The sequence below is a fragment of the Erigeron canadensis genome, chromosome 3 (assembly GCF_010389155.1).
Source record: "Erigeron canadensis isolate Cc75 chromosome 3, C_canadensis_v1, whole genome shotgun sequence".
Classification (NCBI taxonomy): Eukaryota; Viridiplantae; Streptophyta; class Magnoliopsida; order Asterales; family Asteraceae; genus Erigeron; species Erigeron canadensis.
Window position 1 is genome coordinate 30,289,940 of NC_057763.1, and position 17,430 is coordinate 30,307,369.

At 32.5% G+C, this 17,430-nt stretch overlaps 1 protein-coding gene across 1 annotated transcript; it reads left to right on the forward strand.

Annotated features, from left to right (window-relative positions):
- The first annotated feature begins 3,081 nt into the window (after positions 1-3,081).
- Positions 3,082-13,969, forward strand: LOC122594138 (RNA-binding protein 28). Its single transcript, XM_043766611.1, has 20 exons — positions 3,082-3,263; positions 3,385-3,445; positions 4,461-4,497; positions 5,238-5,368; positions 5,482-5,667; positions 5,770-5,880; positions 5,980-6,090; positions 6,174-6,252; positions 7,006-7,139; positions 7,659-7,798; positions 8,378-8,428; positions 8,514-8,596; positions 8,673-8,727; positions 8,854-8,962; positions 10,351-10,831; positions 10,921-11,134; positions 11,616-11,686; positions 12,409-12,577; positions 12,659-12,788; positions 13,245-13,969. Exons 1-20 carry the CDS (start codon positions 3,156-3,158, stop codon positions 13,835-13,837), a joined length of 3,054 nt encoding a protein of 1,017 aa, XP_043622546.1. The 5' UTR covers positions 3,082-3,155; the 3' UTR covers positions 13,838-13,969.
- Positions 13,970-17,430: the final 3,461 nt, after the last annotated feature.

Sequence of the window (17,430 nt, forward strand, 5' to 3'; positions counted from 1 at the left end):
AGTTTTCTGGCCATTTTGGCCTGATTTGGAAGGAAATTCGTGGAAGTGGTGGTTGCAGGTGGTAGTTGCAGGTTTCTGGTGGTGGTTGCGTTGCAGGGGGTGGTTGCAGGCGGTGGTTGCAGGTTTCCGGTGGTTGTTGCAGGTGGTGGTTGCAGGTTTCCGGTGGTGGTTGCGTGGAAGGGGTGGTTGCAGGTGGAAAGGGTGGTTTCGGGCGGTGGTTGGAGGTTTCCGGCGATTGTTCCGTTTATTTTTTTTCTTCACTTTCCTTTCAAACTCAAGAATGGTTTTTATAAATCTAATCTTCTATCCTTTCTTCCCCTTTCTTTTATTTAAAAAAAAAAGTCAAGAATACACTTTTAGGCTTTCATTGATTTGCCCTTTGGGATTTACATAGTTTTATAACCATCCTTTTATAACCATCCTTTCAATTGGATTGTATTAACTTGATGCCCTTTGGGAACATTAAAGAAGCTCACATAAATAGAGTATGACTATTTGGACGTATAGTCCTGCGCCGCAGTGGGGACTTTTGGTCGATCTGGGACGCAACTTTCCACTGCGCCACAGTGAGAAGTGTCAACCTCATTGCGTTGCAGTGGGGATCCATTGTAAAAAAAATAAAATTTTTTTTTTTACGGTTTTCGATTAAAAGAGTTTGGGTCTTACAACATACCACTGAGGTTTTACCTCAATTATTATTAAATAAATAATTATTATTATATTTAAAACTCTATTATAAATCTTTTTTTATCAAAACAAATCTTTTTAAAGCTTAAAGAAATATAATATCCTTAAAACTCTCTTAATAAATAAATTATTATATATACAACCTAAATTTTTATTAATCATTTTCATTCATATTATTTCTCTCCTTTCTATCTTTAATAAAAAAATCAAGTTTAGTAAATTTCTTAAAAAAAAAAAAACATATGTTTTTTTATACAACTTTTACTTTTGTTATTTTGTTCGTGTTTGTTTATTATTTGATATTGAATTGTTATGTTATTGTTATTTTTTCTCTTTTAATTTAGCTTGTTGTCAATTATAGTTTGATTATAATTTATTTTTCTACTACAAAAAGATTTATTCTTTTAAATTTGTTTGGTTCATCTTTTGTTATTTTTCACTGTTTTATTATTTACTAGTGTTTAGGCCCGTCCAATGGAAGGGTAGTCTCAAAATATATTAATCAAAGCTAAAAAATTAACATCAATATGATTCGAGCAACTTAGATGATTTAAAAGTTTACACAATAACAGTATGATTCGAGCAATCATCAATATGACCAATATCACAACTTAATCAATACGAAAGCTAAAGAAAAAACATATGAAAATTAACTTCATATAAATATTGATTTCAGTTACCTTTTTTTCAACTTTAGTTAAATAAAAAATTTGCAATTTGTTATATCTAAACTTAATACAAACACAAAGAACAATTTTAGACTAAACGATTTAGAATTAAGCTCAACAAAAAGAGGAACAAAAAGTTCAACAAAAAGAGAAACAAAAAGTGTATAGTAATAATTTGAAAAATACATACCAATTCATCAACAAAGACCATCTCGAACGTTTTGATTTTCTTTGGATTATTCCACTCTGGAATAGTCCATACATGCACAACATGGAATCGTAGATGATGGTTAACATGTGTTGGCTTAAGATTTTCAAAATAAACTAATGTTGTCTTATTTTTTGTTGTTGAAGAAGCCATAATGAACCTATAATGGATTACAAAACAATAACATAAGAATTCAATGTTAACAAATTAACTCTTTTAAACTAAAAAACATTGATTATGTCGATAAATTAAAACCTATATTATTAAATTAAAACATTATAACTAATAATTCAATGTTCACAAATTAAAGAAACCTTGTTAGTCGAACAAACCTTGTAAGTTGAATCTGGTAAATTTTTTTACTTCCGTAGCTTTTTGGGTTGGGTTTATATATATATAGATTTAAAAAATAAAATAATAATAATAAAAAATTTTTTTTTATTAAAAGTAAAAGGTCGGTCATTATTTTTAAAAATATTAAAAAATAGAGGATTAGGTTCAAGGATGGGGATTAGGGGTGCCAAGTGTAACCCCAACCCCTTTTTTTAGTTATAGGGTATGTTTGGCAAGAAGCTTTTTGGAGCTTTTAAGGGTTTCAAGCTTCAAACTTTTAAGAAAAAGCTTCCATCTGTCAAAAAGCTTCGTTTGGTTAAAGAGCTTCAAGCTTTTAAATTTGGAGAAAAAACTCAAAAGTTAAACGCTTCCTTGACTAGCGTTATGTAGAAGGTGGAAGCTTTTAATAACGAAATTACATAAATGACCATGACATGACATTTATTATTCTGACATCTTGACTATTTTTTGCATTTGGTAGAAGGAGCTATTCTCATGTATATAACTTTAATTTTGACTTGGGCGCTACTAGCAGTAGCAATATATATAAAATAATTTTGATTTAAATCATTAATATCAAAATGGGAATTGCACAATTTAATGTATATTATGTATTTGTAACTGATATGGATAAGCAATAAATAGAATTTCATTTTTATATATTTAAATGAATATATATATATATATATATATATATATAATACAATATTTAGTAACAAGTATTATTTATTTATTTTCATTTTAATCATTCTAACATTCTATAAAAAGTTACAGCTACTCTACCAAACACTTAAATATATCTAAAAAGCTTTAGCTACCAGCTACAGTTACTAGCTAACAGCTACAACTACCAATTTTGCCAAACAAACCCATATTATTATAGATTATTTTGATATTTACCTTTAATATATATATTAAGATATTAAGATTATTGGTCTATCTGATGGGCTAAAGGATAGTATAATCTAATAAAGATCCACATTTTACAAGTAACCTGAAGTCGAATTACCTCGTTTTCTCGAAATTTTGTTCTTATTCAATTTGAAAGTGTTCTTGATTGAAAGAAAAGGGAAGTTGTATACAAAAACACAAGTAAAAGGGAACAAAATATAAACTTAAACAACTTGTAAAGGGCTAAAGATATAAACCAAGACAAAAATATCAAAACAGCCGCAACCCTTAAAACCCATAACCCAAAACCCTGCCGCGAATTGAAAATCTTGGAAATACCAGTAATAATAATTATTATTTTTTTAAAAATGGGCAAAAACAAGAAGAAGATGATGAACCCAGATTCCGGTGGACCCCAGCACAGTCCGGCCACCGTCTTTGTTAATAATCTGCCTTACACTTTCTCTAATGCTCAGGTTAGAGTTTTCTTATTTCTTTTCTTTTTTTTTGTACATATATATATATATATATTATATGCATACACATATATACTTATGTGAAAATGAAGTGTGAGCTAGAGTTAAAAATGTTGTGCAGTTGGAAGAAACATTCAGTGATGTTGGACCAATTAGGAGGTGTTTTATGGTTACACAAAAAGGTTAGTTTTTTTTTTTTTTAAAGATTATTTAATATGGTTGGTTTTGTTGAGTGTGATGTTTGTTGTATCGAGAAGTAAACTGCAATAAGTTTTTGGTTTTTATAAGTTGAATTAGAGATTAAGAATTTAGTGCAAATTTTTGAAAGATTGAAATTCGGGCAATCCCGACAGGTGTGGATGTGGGAGGTAGATTTAGCTCACTTGCTGCAGTGGGTCTTTACTAGCTGACCTGTATTAAGAACCGACTAGGCAACACGCTGCTGGTTGTATTTATTAGAAGAAAGTTTTTAGCTTTTGCATTGTAGGTTTTTTAGGCCTGTATAACATTGAGTCGCAGATTGATACTGATTATTAATACCGAGAAAGTGGGAAGAAAAGTTGCAAAAGTTGATTTTGCATTTTTAAAAAAAATAATAATAGTTAGTATACTACCGGCACAATGTGGTTGCAACAACTAGTGTTGGGTAATATTGCACAGGAAAAAATTGAAGTTAGAGTATCTAGCTTTTCAAAAATATCAGAATTCTTGGCTGCCGTGGATGATGGTTGGTGGTAGTGGTGTAAGAGAAGGGGAGAGTATAAGGGCTGTTTTAATTTTTGAGTACATTTAAATGCAATATTATTGATACTATTTGATCAGCTGCTAAATATTGTAGATCAAAGTTGGTGCATATAAATAATTTGTAACTTAGTGACTTAAATCATGGCGAATAAACAGCTTCATAAGGGAAAGGAAACATTATGATTAAGAATCTGTGACATGAAGTTGTTGCAATGTTAATGAATCGAGTGCTAAGAATAGAAGAGTTATCATATTTCCAATGATCACATTTCTATATTACAATGGGAAAATACTAGGTGCACCATTCAATTGAGAGCCTGTCTATGTATTTGAAGGGAGATTATATTATTTCATTGAACATTGGTACTGTTTTTCTTTCTATAGTTTTGAGTGAATCTTAGAGTCTTTTTTCTTTTATTTGAAACTGAACATGTGCTGATATTTGTTTTACAGGGTCGTCTGAACATCGCGGCTTTGGTTATGTCCACTTGTAAGTCTGAAAGGGACTTTGTTTTTGTTTTTTTCTGCCATACATATTTTCATTTTTAAGTGAACAATCATGTACTCATTAGACAACTGTTCTCTTATACTAAATCCTTCTTTAAACTTTAGCAATCTCGACACGACACTTTTTTTGGTATGCAAATGCATCACTTGTGTTTCTACTTTCTGGCTATTAAAACTGTTAGTAACTAACTATTTCATTTTTTCTTTTGTCGGCTCATTTGTAGTTCCTGAATAGTGTAATTAGAAACTTGGCCTAGTGTAAAATGATTGCTGTTTTTAGCTGTACATCTTCGGAATATGTCAGAGTATAAAGTAGTGCCAGTAAATGTCATCTGTGTCAGTGCATCTAAATATTCATATCCTTGACTACCTTCTGTGACCACACTTTTTTTCCTTATGGCTTACTACATGTGTTCCTTATGATCAATAACATATTTATACCTTAATAAAAACCACAGTTTAAGCTTTTAATAGCAGTTGGGAACAACAAATGAATGGATAATCTGCTTTAAAAATTTAGAAAGGAAGGCATTGCTTTCAGTTACGGGTAGTTATAGATCTCATTAGCACATTTTTTTTGGGGCTAATGTTTGTACTTTTTTCACCATAAGTTAAATCATGTTATTCAGTTGTTCAAGCAATCGAATCTGTATCTATTTCATTCATATTATATATTTCTTCATAGGATTCCCTTTTACTTTTGGCTTATGTTTTCAAAAATAGCGCCGTGACTGAAGATGCTAACCGTGCAATTGAGCTTAAAAATGGTTCTTCTGTTGGAGGTCGCACTGTTGGAGTTAAACATGCAATGCATAGGCCTTCTCTTGAGCAACGGAGATCTAAAGGAACAGAAGGTTTTTATAGCTCATCTTATGAGCATTACGATAATGTGTCTTGTTCAAAATGCATAAACATAGATAGCCATGTTTGTATAACCCCTTGTTTTTCTGTGACTGGGTAACTTTAGTGGTTCCATCTACTATCAAGGCAAATGGTGGCAAGGATGATTTTGTTAGTGACAGTATCAAGACAGTGGATGGTAAGGAAAATTCATTGTTTCAGTCAGCTGATACCATCAAGACGAAGGATGACAAGGACGAATCTTCAAAACCTGTACAAAAGCGTAAACAGTCCATGAATTCTCAAGAAATAGGTGTGAACAACCAAGCCCTTTTCTATTTAGTAGTTAATTACCATTGGGATCTTCTGTCAGTTAAGTGACCCCCCTTCCCGCCCAATATTTCTAAATATCCAGGAAAAACTGATAAGAAGAAAGAAGTCAAACCCATGAAGGCTGAACTTGTGGAAGGTGATTCATCAACACTAATAGTAAAGCCAAAGAAGGCTCCCAACTCTCAAGATAAAGGTATTCACACATTTTATGTTTTATTAGTGGCACTAGAATAGTAGAATCTTCTGTCAGTTAAGTGACCCCCCTTCCCGCCCAATATTTCTAAATATCCAGGAAAAATTGATAAGAAGAAAGAAGTCAATCCCGTAAAGGCTGAACTTGTGGAAGGTGATTCATCAACACCAATAGTAAAGCCAAAGACGGCTCCCAACTCTCAAGATAAAGGTATTCACACATTTTTGTTTTATTAGTGGCACTAGAATAGTAGAATCTTCTGCCAGGAAAATGACTCCCTCTTAAATATCCAGGAAAAAGTGATAAGACGAAGAAAGCTATGGCTCCCTTGAAGACCGAACGTGTGGATGGAACTTCTTCTGAAAAGCAGAGGTATTTCGATGTCATTTTATAGCTCATACCAATCCTCTTCACCATCCTCGCCGAACAATTTGCTATATAGTTTCTGAAACTGGATCACATACGTCTGTAGCATTACCCCAGTAATTCAATATCTTCTAGTGAAATTGTCGAAATATGTGGTTGTTCATGATGTTATATTTGAATTCATACAAATTTCTAAATGCTTTCCTTTTGGCTTTTCATTTATCTAAGTCTTGTACTTGTTTGCATCTTGTTGTTACTATCTCTTTATTACTTTCTTGATGTATATTCAGATCGACAGATCTACAACTTTGAAGTTTAAGTTGGTTTATTCGTTTAGCATAATCAGTTTGGATAATTGTTTTTTTTATATTTTTCATGTCTTAAAAGCTTTGTCTAGACTGCCTATGTAGAATTTCTGGATAATCTATGTATATATAGCTACAATTGATATGGTTCGAGAACTCGCTTTTCATAGTACCGAACCAAAACTGGTTACTTATTATAGATAGCCAAATTTGGTAACACAAACTGAAATGAGTTACTGGCTTAATTTTTTTTTTTTTTTTTTTTTTTTCTGTTTGCTTTCTGTCTGCAGTTCAGCTGTTTGCTTTAAAACCCCTATTATATATTTAATGTTTGTAGATTCTTTAGAATCAATGTTGCATGTAATGTTTGTAAACTTGACTTCAACCTCCTATGTGTTTGTTATATTTGCTGATATAATGTCACCATTTTTCTGGTTATTGATACTATAAACAGGGTTGCTAGGACAGTCATAATTGGTGGGATTCTCAATAATGATATGGCAGAAGATGTTCACCGTCATGCTAGAGAGTGTGGGTCTGTGTCTTCTATAACTTACCCTCTTTCTAAAGAAGAGATTACACATCATGGTAAGGATACACATGTTTCTTTGATATATAATATATATATATATATATATTCCCCATGAATCCTCAATCCATTAAGTACATAAGTTTTGGAATCGGTTCGTGAAAAACACATAATTTTTGCAATGTACATAGCATGTTTAAGCAAAACATCAGCACTAATCTTTACGGCTATCTGAATTATGCTTTGCACGGTCTTTGCTCATAAATTAAATTAACATGAACTGCTATCATGTTAGCAACCACAGATCATTTGAATATCATTGCAATCATGAACTTGATGCTCCAGAGTATTCAGATATGTAGTCATGGCCAACTCATTATTCTCTTCAATAATTTTTTACTATATTCTTTGAGTTGCAATATAATATTTCATGTTTTGAATTTTATAATATCAAATGATTTTAGTTTCTTTAGAAATACATACTTATATTGTTTTTCATTGTCCATTTATCACTTTGAGCGGTTACAGTGGCTTTAATTCTTCAGGGAACCCTATTTACATTGTGCCTTTTGTTACAGGACTTCTTCAAGATGGATGCAGATTAGGTGCCTCATCTATAGTTTATGACAGTGTCAAGTCAGCTCGGGCTTGTGTCACAAAGTTACATCAGAAAAGTTTAAGTGGAGGCACGGTTTGGGCACGCCAGTTAGGTGGAGAAGTAAGTCTAATAAAAAAGTTCCAGGACTGTATAAACCTTTAGAAGCTCTTATGAAAATGCCAGATTTTCTATGCAATTGTTTTGCTCCAGGACTAGTTTTTAATAGTGAACTGCATGACAAAACCTTTTATTTATATCATGCGACCGAAAGGGGGTGGGGGTGATGTACTGATGTGGTGATGAGGTAGCAAGAAAGATGGGATGGTGGCGAGGAAACCATTCCCAGTGCTCTTGTTAGTGTCAAATATAATAACAAGTGTTATAACTTTTTATTGATAACCCAGTTTATTGATTAAACTATTGAAGGAGGCTTTATGCATTAAAACTACACTTTTGGTTCAAGCTATGTCTGATCATTAGATATAAACATGACGTGAATTGGCTCATTAAATGGGTTGAAGTTGCTGTCTACTTTATGTGAATGTTATGAATGGAGAGACCAAATGCTTAATGTCCTATGACATAAACAATGAATGGCAATGGATCTATAAAGGAATAGGAATGCTTTGTTATCACTTATTTATTTGCTAACTTCTATTCAAACCTGTGTGGCCTAATATGTTTTGTAACTGATACTAGGGTTCCAAGGTACAGAAATGGAAGCTTATTATACGGAATCTTCCATTCAAGGTAAATTAATTGACTGCTCATTTAGGTTACTATCTGTTTACAAGGGGTTAGTTTTAAGCCAGGTACTTTCTTAACATAAATGCAGGCAACTATCAATGAGATCAAAGAAATGTTTGCATCAGCAGGCTTTGTGTGGGATGTGTATATTCCTAAAAAACCTGATTCAGCGTATGTCTATATATCTCATATTATGTTTTCCTTGACCCTATGTCATGTTGAACTAAAACTATTTTATCTTTCGTAGGCTGTCAAGGGGATTTGCATTTGTCAAATTCACATGCAAGCAGGATGCAGAAACTGTATGGATAATGAACCATTAGTTACATCAACTGATTTACTTATTTATTATTATTATTTTAATATATATATATATATAGTTTTTACTTTTTGCAATAGCTTTAACCTTCTGTAATCATTTTTTTCAGGCAATTCAGAAGTTCAATGGAAACAGTTTTGGTAAAAGGCCGATAGCTGTCGATTGGGCTGTTCCAAAGAATATATATACAGCTGATGCTCAAGTTGCACAAAAAGATGGTACACTTTTTCTTTGCCCTTATTTTAGTTATGTGACAATCCCTGATCGCCTTGAGTTGTTTTTCATTGATATACTACAGTTGGATTTTCCAAGCTTTTAAGTTTCTTCCGACCATAAACCGATGGCAGCTTGACCTAAACTATTGGGCTAAAGTTTTTTCATTTGAGCTACAAAATTCAACCTTTGTGTTTAAGTTCTTATACTAGATTATTACCCGCATAATACGCGGGAAACATATATAATTAATGACATGTTAAATTTTTATAATATCATAAGTAGACAAATATTTAACCAAGTAAGAATTAAACTACTAAAAACACATGAAGTTACGTTAACGATCGTTTAGATTTCGGTTAACAATGACCAGACAGTTGAAAAATGGATACATCATCTATTAGAGGTCTCGCAAAGTAAGGTTTTTGTTTCTTTGGATGTCTTTCATTCATCCGGATATGTCTGCATTGTCATTGTACTTGTGCTTTAATGTTTTGCTCGAATAATTTAGTTATACACTAAAATTACTCAGCAGTTTAATTATCAATATATATATCACATGTTGTGTTAATCTAAGTTAAAATTATGCATGATATCATTGCAATTTTCATACAATTATTTTTCTGATATATAATTGTGATAGTTTATTATATACTTCACATTTATTTTTTAGTTCTTTATTAAGAGGTAAAACAATTATTTAATAAAAATGTTATATGATAAAAATCCTATACAAAAATCCTTATAACCAAGTTTTATTCATTATATGATAAAAATCCTATACAAAAATATAATTTAATAAAAACGTATTACATTAAAAAAGAAAATTTTATTGTAAAAAGTTAAAAATTAACTTTAAAGATAAAGAATGATGTAAAATATAAAAGTATTAGTTTCCATAATTATATCATTAAAAACATTAGTTATTAATGTCTACAAACTTAAATAAGGAAATAATAATAGTTTAAATTTATTAAAATAAAACTAGGAAAATGCTAAATGAATCCCATAAAGCTAAAAAGGTTAAATAAGGTATATGACATCATCATTTGATCTAATGGCTCTAATTAAAAGTTGAACTTCATCTAAGGGTTCATACTTCTCCAATTATGAATTAAGGTTTCTCTTTTATATATATTTAGAGATTGTTATTGTTATATAATTTAGTAAAATTGGTAAACCAGTGGGATCCAGCTTTGGCTGATTTTTACGTGCTTAGTTAGGCAAGGATCTTCGGTTATATGGAGCTATTTTGAATTTTGAGTTTTCTGCTGATCTGTCAACATGTGAATATACTGTGTGTTCTTGCATCCGCCGTGTCGGTGCATTTGCAAGTTGCATGTTTCTTTTTTTTTTCTTTTGTTTATTTTTCTTTAATACAAAGTATTTACAGATCAGGAAGAAAGTGACGATGAAGAGGATTTTAATAGGGATTTGGAGGATGATAATGCTGAGATGAACAGTAATACACATCATTCTCATGGAGATGCTGATGTGTCAGATGGCTCTGATTTAGTAAAAGAAGAAGTGAATTTTGATGACGAAGCAGATGTCACAAAAAAAGTTTTAAATAACTTGCTTTCATTGAAAGGACCTGTTGCCCCTGTCAATGATGATTTTATCTCTGTTCAGAAGAAAAAGGATGATGGAATCGTAAATTTACCAAACAAAGAATCTGAGAGTTTAACCAAAAATGAAAGTTCGGCTAAAACTGAAAAGACAAATATAAAACCAGTCGAGACAGAAGAAGAGTTGGAGAGAACACTCTTTATCTGTAATCTTCCCTTTGATATTACTAATGACGAAATCAAACAGCGTTTCACAGGATTTGGTGAAATCCAGTCGTTTGTACCTGTTCTCCATCCGGTTACCAAGTAATAATTCTTTTGATAGCTACATTGTCGATTCTACTCATCTTATATTATGTCGTTGTAAACAAAAAAATTGTTACTTTGTTTTGCAGGAGACCGAGGGGAACTGGATTTCTTAAGTTTAAAACACTTGATGCTGCTGATGCTGCATTTGCAGCAGCAACTTCTGTAGCTGGTTTGGGTATTATTCTCAAAGGCAGACAACTAAAAGTTTTGAAGGCCTTGAATAAGAAAGCAGCCCATGATAAGGAAGTAGAAAAGACGAAAAAGGAAGAGATTGACCACCGCAATCTCTACTTAGCTAAGGTCGGTCCCAACTTAATTTAGCATCTATTTTAGCAGCTGTGGCAGTTTTAATCTTTAATTAAGAATGGGCTGATTTCGGAAATTTTTATCTTTAATGTGTAAACTGGGATAGTTTAGAAAAGCCAGCTTAAAAGAACCTTGGTCAAAGAGATTAAAAGTCACCCATTTCTAATGCTAAAGCTCTCCATATCATCCTATATAAATGGTTAGATTCTTGGAAATGATATAGTTTTGCTATCATAATCAATTCCCTTTCTATCAAGAATATTTCATATTTGATGCAATGTGTTTTGGGCCATCCTGCCTGAACAACACGCTTCTCATTTTGACCCAGTCAGTTCCTGGCATCCGAGTTACTAGCTTTCTAGACCAGCAATCTTTTAACCCATTACCCAATACACCCGTTTTCTCATCTTTACATTTCAGGTAAATTTCACAGCTTTTAATTTCTGAAAAATATATGTTGTCTTTGCTTCTACAGGAAGGTCTTATTCTTGAGGGTACCCCTGCCGCTGAAGGAGTTTCAGATAGCGACATGTCAAAGCGTCGATCGTAAGTTTTTTCAGAAGACAGTTTGACCTGTAAATAATAGAATTTGTTGGAGAAATTGAACATAAAAAGGTGAAATTTAGGTCAAGAACTTCAGTACTTTAAGATGGATTATGTTTTTCCATTACTGGTTTACATGGTCTTTCGAACAACATCACTATATGCGTTGAATAATCGTATGGCATGGCCGTGTCTTTTTTATTGACATAAATCAGAGGCAGGACTTTTGACCTGTTTACCTATAAACGGGTCATTTGGGTTAGTGCTTAGTTTCCAATGGGTCCAAAGGTGGTAAATTGAATCTAACGGGTAAAATCTCCTCAAATGGGTCAAACGAATAAGATATCTTCGAAGCACGACACCGACTAAAGTGGTTGAATAATATATTTTGGAACTGTTTCCCTCTCGACAATGAAGCTTATCCCCGAGTACTAATTCTAACTTTTTATATAGTAACGGTGCCAAGTGGAGTGGCCGTCGATCAATGGACATATTCGGTGGGGGTGTTAGAGCATTGAGAGAACCTGCAGTTCCACCTTTTGTAGTACTTTAGATTTGTAATCATATATTTATAATAACAAACAAGTGGATAAAAGAAGTGTCTGTATGTTGACCTAACCTGACCTGCTCTAACTTGTAGTTCTTTGTTTGGTTCTTGTAAATATAAATGATCTTCAGTTTCTTTTGCGGAATTTTGACCTTTCTTTGGGAAATATGGATAACAGGTTGGAGCAGAAGAAGGCAACCAAGCTTAAATCACCAAATTTCCATGTTTCAAGGACGAGGCTCATCATGTACAATGTACCCAAGGCAATGAATGAAAAACAACTAAAAAGACTTTGCTTAGATGCTGTTACATCTCGTGCTACGAAACAAAAGCCTACAATTCGACAGGTAACTTCTAGTAATTGTTAATGCTTGGGATCCATTCCATTTTGCCTTTTCTTTCCCTTACTTTTGTAATGTTTCATATAGATTAAGTTGTTGAAGGATTCTGTCAAAGGAAAAGAAGTTTCAAAGAATCATTCTCGTGGGGTTGCATTTATCGAGTTCACAGAACATCAACATGCCCTCGTGGCTCTTAGAGTTCTTAATAACAATCCTGGTATGTTATTCCTTTCACAGGTTTAGCCCTTTTGATGGCACAGTATACACATGTAGCATCGTCCAATAGAGGTGGCAAATAGGTGGGTCGGGCAGATTTTGTTGAAACAAGGCAGTTTTGGTACATGTTGAGACAGGCCGGGTATGGATTAAGACTTTTGTGTCTGTTATTTTTATTTTTTCTAGTTTTATCTTTATGAATGTGTTTAGATTGAATAAAATGTTTAGGAGGTTTTCTACTGTCTACATTAAAACAAAAATACTGGGAGGAGTTTCAAACTGTTTGTCCGGTTCTTAAATTAGCACATCTTTAATTCAGCCCATTTGAGACAAAGCACTGCCAAGCCAACCATCTGTTATAGAGAGAGGCTCAAAATTGCCATCTTACATATAATCTGGTTTCCCATTTGTATTGGAACGGTGGTTTTGATACTCAATTTGTCTGTATGGAACACAGAAACTTTTACTGCCGAGCATCGTCCAATTGTGGAATTCGCTCTTGACAATGTTCAAACATTGAGGCAGCGTAACGATAAGATTGAAGCTCAGCAGCAAGGATTTGGAAATGATGTAGAAAGCACGAACAAGAAAACTGATTTTCACAAACCAGCTGACAGGTCGAATGACATGTCAAGAAAACGCAAAACCCCAGATACTTTACAAGAAAGTAGGAATACTAAAGGGATGGAAGCGGAACCTAAACCCAACATGAAAAAGCATATTGACTCTAAGAAATCTTTAGAGGGCCAGCAGGGAAAACGAAAGAAGGGTCATGAAGCAGCCATTGACAAAATCACCTCCGGTACAGTCCGGCCTACACGTGTAGCTGTCGTGCCCATGAAAAAGAGGACACGAGATCAAAAGGAGATACAGATTGAAGATAAAACTTCAAAGAGAAGGAAAAACAAAGATCCATTAGGGCAAGATACGGTGGACAAACTAGACATGCTTATTGAACAATATACAAACAAGTTCTCAGGGAACCGAACCAATAAAAATGATGGCGAAAAGCAAGGTTCAAAACGGCTAGGACGGTGGTTCCAAACATAGTTCTTTATCATGTGTAACTCTTACATTAGTGCTTATAATCCCACCTTTTAGAAACTTGTATCATCTCAAATTTTGAAATTTTTTGGGTCTTTATGAAAGCATTTCTAGACAATTTATTGGTTACCATCAAAAGTTTGGTGCCAGATTGTACTTGAATATGTAGACCAACTTGGCACCATTTGGGACTATCCATTCTGTGCAAGAAAAAGTAAAACACTAATGATCCTTAAATTGAACATGGTTTTGAGTTGGGACCGTTTTGATGGGCTAGGTAATCAAACACCATCAATACTAGGTGCCACCCTATTGGGCTAGACATGTGTTTTATATATAGTTGTACATTATATTTAGCTCAATTGAAGGTTTGAAAAGGATGCCTGTGAATTGATATAGCATGCCAACCATGTGGTATGGCTGGCTTGGTTTGCTTAAACTGTACTAGATAGGGTAGTTGGTTGAGTATTAATTATGAGAGTGAGTTTTGATTACTTTAATTTATTGATATTTTGATAACATGTAGCAATACAATTTCTATTTTAGGCTAAAGAAGATTTGAACTCGGTAATTTTTTAGATCATAGGTTAATTTAAATTTTCCATTAATGTCATCTGCTACTTGGATGTAGAACCTTTTTATTTATTATTATTATTTTTTTTATAGTTGTGTAGTGTCTTCAAAACTTGATTAAAAGGCGGTTTCTAAGTAAATTACCAAGTAAAATCATACGCATCCGATTTGCCTTGCCTCTAGATTCATGCCAAACATTTTGGTCATGTTTGCCATGCCTTAAGGTTCATGCCAAACTCGTGAAGCAGAAGTCGCTTGAAAGATACGACGAATGTGATGCATAAATGACGTGCATTGTTGTCGCCTCTCGTTCTTGTCCGTTCAAGGTTTTAGTACGGTTCTTTATACATTTTCTTGTTTTAGGTCTTTCCTAATTTGGCTCATTTACAGTTATTCAATACATAAGTTTACTCAAAGTTGTAGTATAGGGAATTCTTATAAAGTTTTGCCATACTAAGAGGGTATAAACTCCATCTAGTGGCAACAATTTTCTTTCCGGAACTAATGAGTGGGGGATATGGGCTTATTGTCTTTGGCAACAAATAGACGCATGGTGTATAAATTCGTGTCTTTTGTTAAGTTACAAGCAACCTATCTATATATTTCATTCGCCTTAAAATTATTGTTTATAACAAAAAAAATATAAATAAAAGTGTAATTCAACAAAATTTTAAAATTCATACGTACTTTTCCGTAGTTACGCTTCGTAGTGTTATTTTATCGTATTTTATTGGGAGACTTATTATTATTATTATAGTATTAATTCTGGGTACGGTGACTTTCGGCTCTCTATGTGACTTTCAGCCTTCTATGTGACTTTCCTGAAAATCTAACACTGTCCACAGCACTCGCATACTAGTGTTGTATTTAACGTTGATGAACATCTTGTTGGTCCGTTTATATTTAATTTCCTAAGAAGCTACAAAAGGGTAACATGTGAGAACTATGTTTTTGTTAGATCTCGAATCATCACTTAAATATTTTTAATGGTATCTAGAAGAAAAGGAAGACAAATACTAATATTAATATCAATTAATTAATGAAGAAATAAAAGGGATGGGAGTTGAGAGCCAGCTATTGAAATCTTGGCACCACACATGGTATGCTTTTGTCATTTCATGCACTAAAATGATTAATTATGGCACCATTTTTGGTTTGTTTTATTCCTTTGCACGACTCTCTTTTATCAAAAGTGGATATTATCACCGACTCTCATTTCTTGTTATTCTTTTAGCTTGTTAATATATTACTCGTAGTATTTTAAATTAATACATTTTATAAATGCTCTAGCCTTTAGAAATTTAATTGAATTATAAGTTAAACTTTAGATAAAATGATTCAAGGAAATGTATTGAATTTAGCTATACCTAATACTTTTTAACAACTTTAACAATACAAAACTCAATGTAGTGACTAACCCAATGTTAGATGTATGATTTGGAATCTCCCTTTCTGTCGATATTTTTATGATATAAAACTATATATAATTAGATTAAACAAATTATAGAAAAAGATTAGACAATGGTCCCATTAGTTATAGATTAGAAGTCATAATCATACACGTATATACTTTTTGTGATCTCAAATCGTCCTCTAAATTCGTTTTCTTAGAAAGGGAGGTTTCAAAGTAGGGCCTAAGACAGAATAAATAATCTAACAAGAAATTCATGTCAAGATAATGGTAAAATTAACTAGGCTCTTTTTGAATACGTAAAGAGAAAAGAGATATCGACCAAAAATAAACTTATTGATGAGTGTAAGCAAACAATTGATCACAAAAAGTAGCACATGCAATGCAAGACAAGTAATCTTATTCGTAGTACGAAAATCGTTGTAGTAGCATTGAAATATTGAGGATATTGAGAGAGAAAAAAAAAATAAAAAAATAAGAGAGAGAGAGAAGAGTATTCCGGTTAGACCCACATATAAGGCTTAATAATTGTAATTTTGAGTAAACTAAACATGGATATCATTTATTTACAATCCTAATTTCTGAGTTTTTAAACTTATACTTTCGATTTAGGAGCATAATTTCTTTACAAATTATACATCCACTAAAAGTATGACCGTACAATGCGGCGGCGATAGTAGTAACATCGATGCGATGGTGCGACGGTGGCGGTGGCGGTGTGGAGCGGTGATAAATGTAAAAATAATAAATGTAAAAGGAGTTAGCATGATTATTTAAGGATTGAGTAATAAACTATATTGTAAATTATTTCGTTAAAGGTATTATAGGTATATTAAATAAGGAAAATGATAGATAATATGTCTAAATAATATGCCTAAAGATGTACCTAAAAATCTAGAGTTGACATGTGACATGATTAAATGTAATAAAGAAAGAAAATGAGTGTTATACATGTGTCATTTATTGAATGAATTAGACATATGTTTAGGCATATTTTTAAGTATATATATTATTACTTATTAAATAAATATGTTTAAATTAGTGAATAAAAGAAAAAGATTGTATGTTCATTTCTAGTGATATATGGCAAATTATGTTTTCATACTTGTAGGCTTGTAGCCTAGTAGTTGCCATTGTAAGGTACAATGCTAGATTGCATGAGAAGATTTTTCTCAAACTTAGGGGGCATAGTATGAGGAAGATATGCCATAAGATATAGCACACTCAAGGAATGAACTGTTGAGAAAAACCCCTTTAGTAGTGCCCATGTCCCATGAACCATGCATCTTGGACACAATATTATGACTCTGTCAATCTGGCTTCCACTTTCATATATTGGCAACTTTTATTTTGAATTTAAAAAAAAAACAATAATAATAATTCAAAACTATTGTCAATTTTAATTTTATTTTGAATTGTTAGTATGATCATGGATTAGTAAACATTATAAACTATTGAAGAAAGTGATATGGTTTGGCTTTCGTTTCAAAAATGGCTCGACTTGCATTTCCCTCTGAGTTTACCTCCTAATCAATTAGTCCATTAAAATTCGTGATAAGAATTTTTTTCTTTTCGAACGACAAAAGAATAATTATATTAAATAGTGACCGGACTA

Excerpts from the sequence above, each read along its gene's own strand:
- LOC122594138 (XM_043766611.1), top strand. The coding sequence starts at position 3,156 with ATGGGCAAAAACAAGAAGAAGATGATGAACCCAGATTCCGGTGGACCC. Across the intron at positions 6,091-6,173 it reads TCCCAACTCTCAAGATAAAG|GAAAAAGTGATAAGACGAAG; the intron begins GTATTCACACAT and ends TTAAATATCCAG. Across the intron at positions 7,799-8,377 it reads CACGCCAGTTAGGTGGAGAA|GGTTCCAAGGTACAGAAATG; the intron begins GTAAGTCTAATA and ends AACTGATACTAG.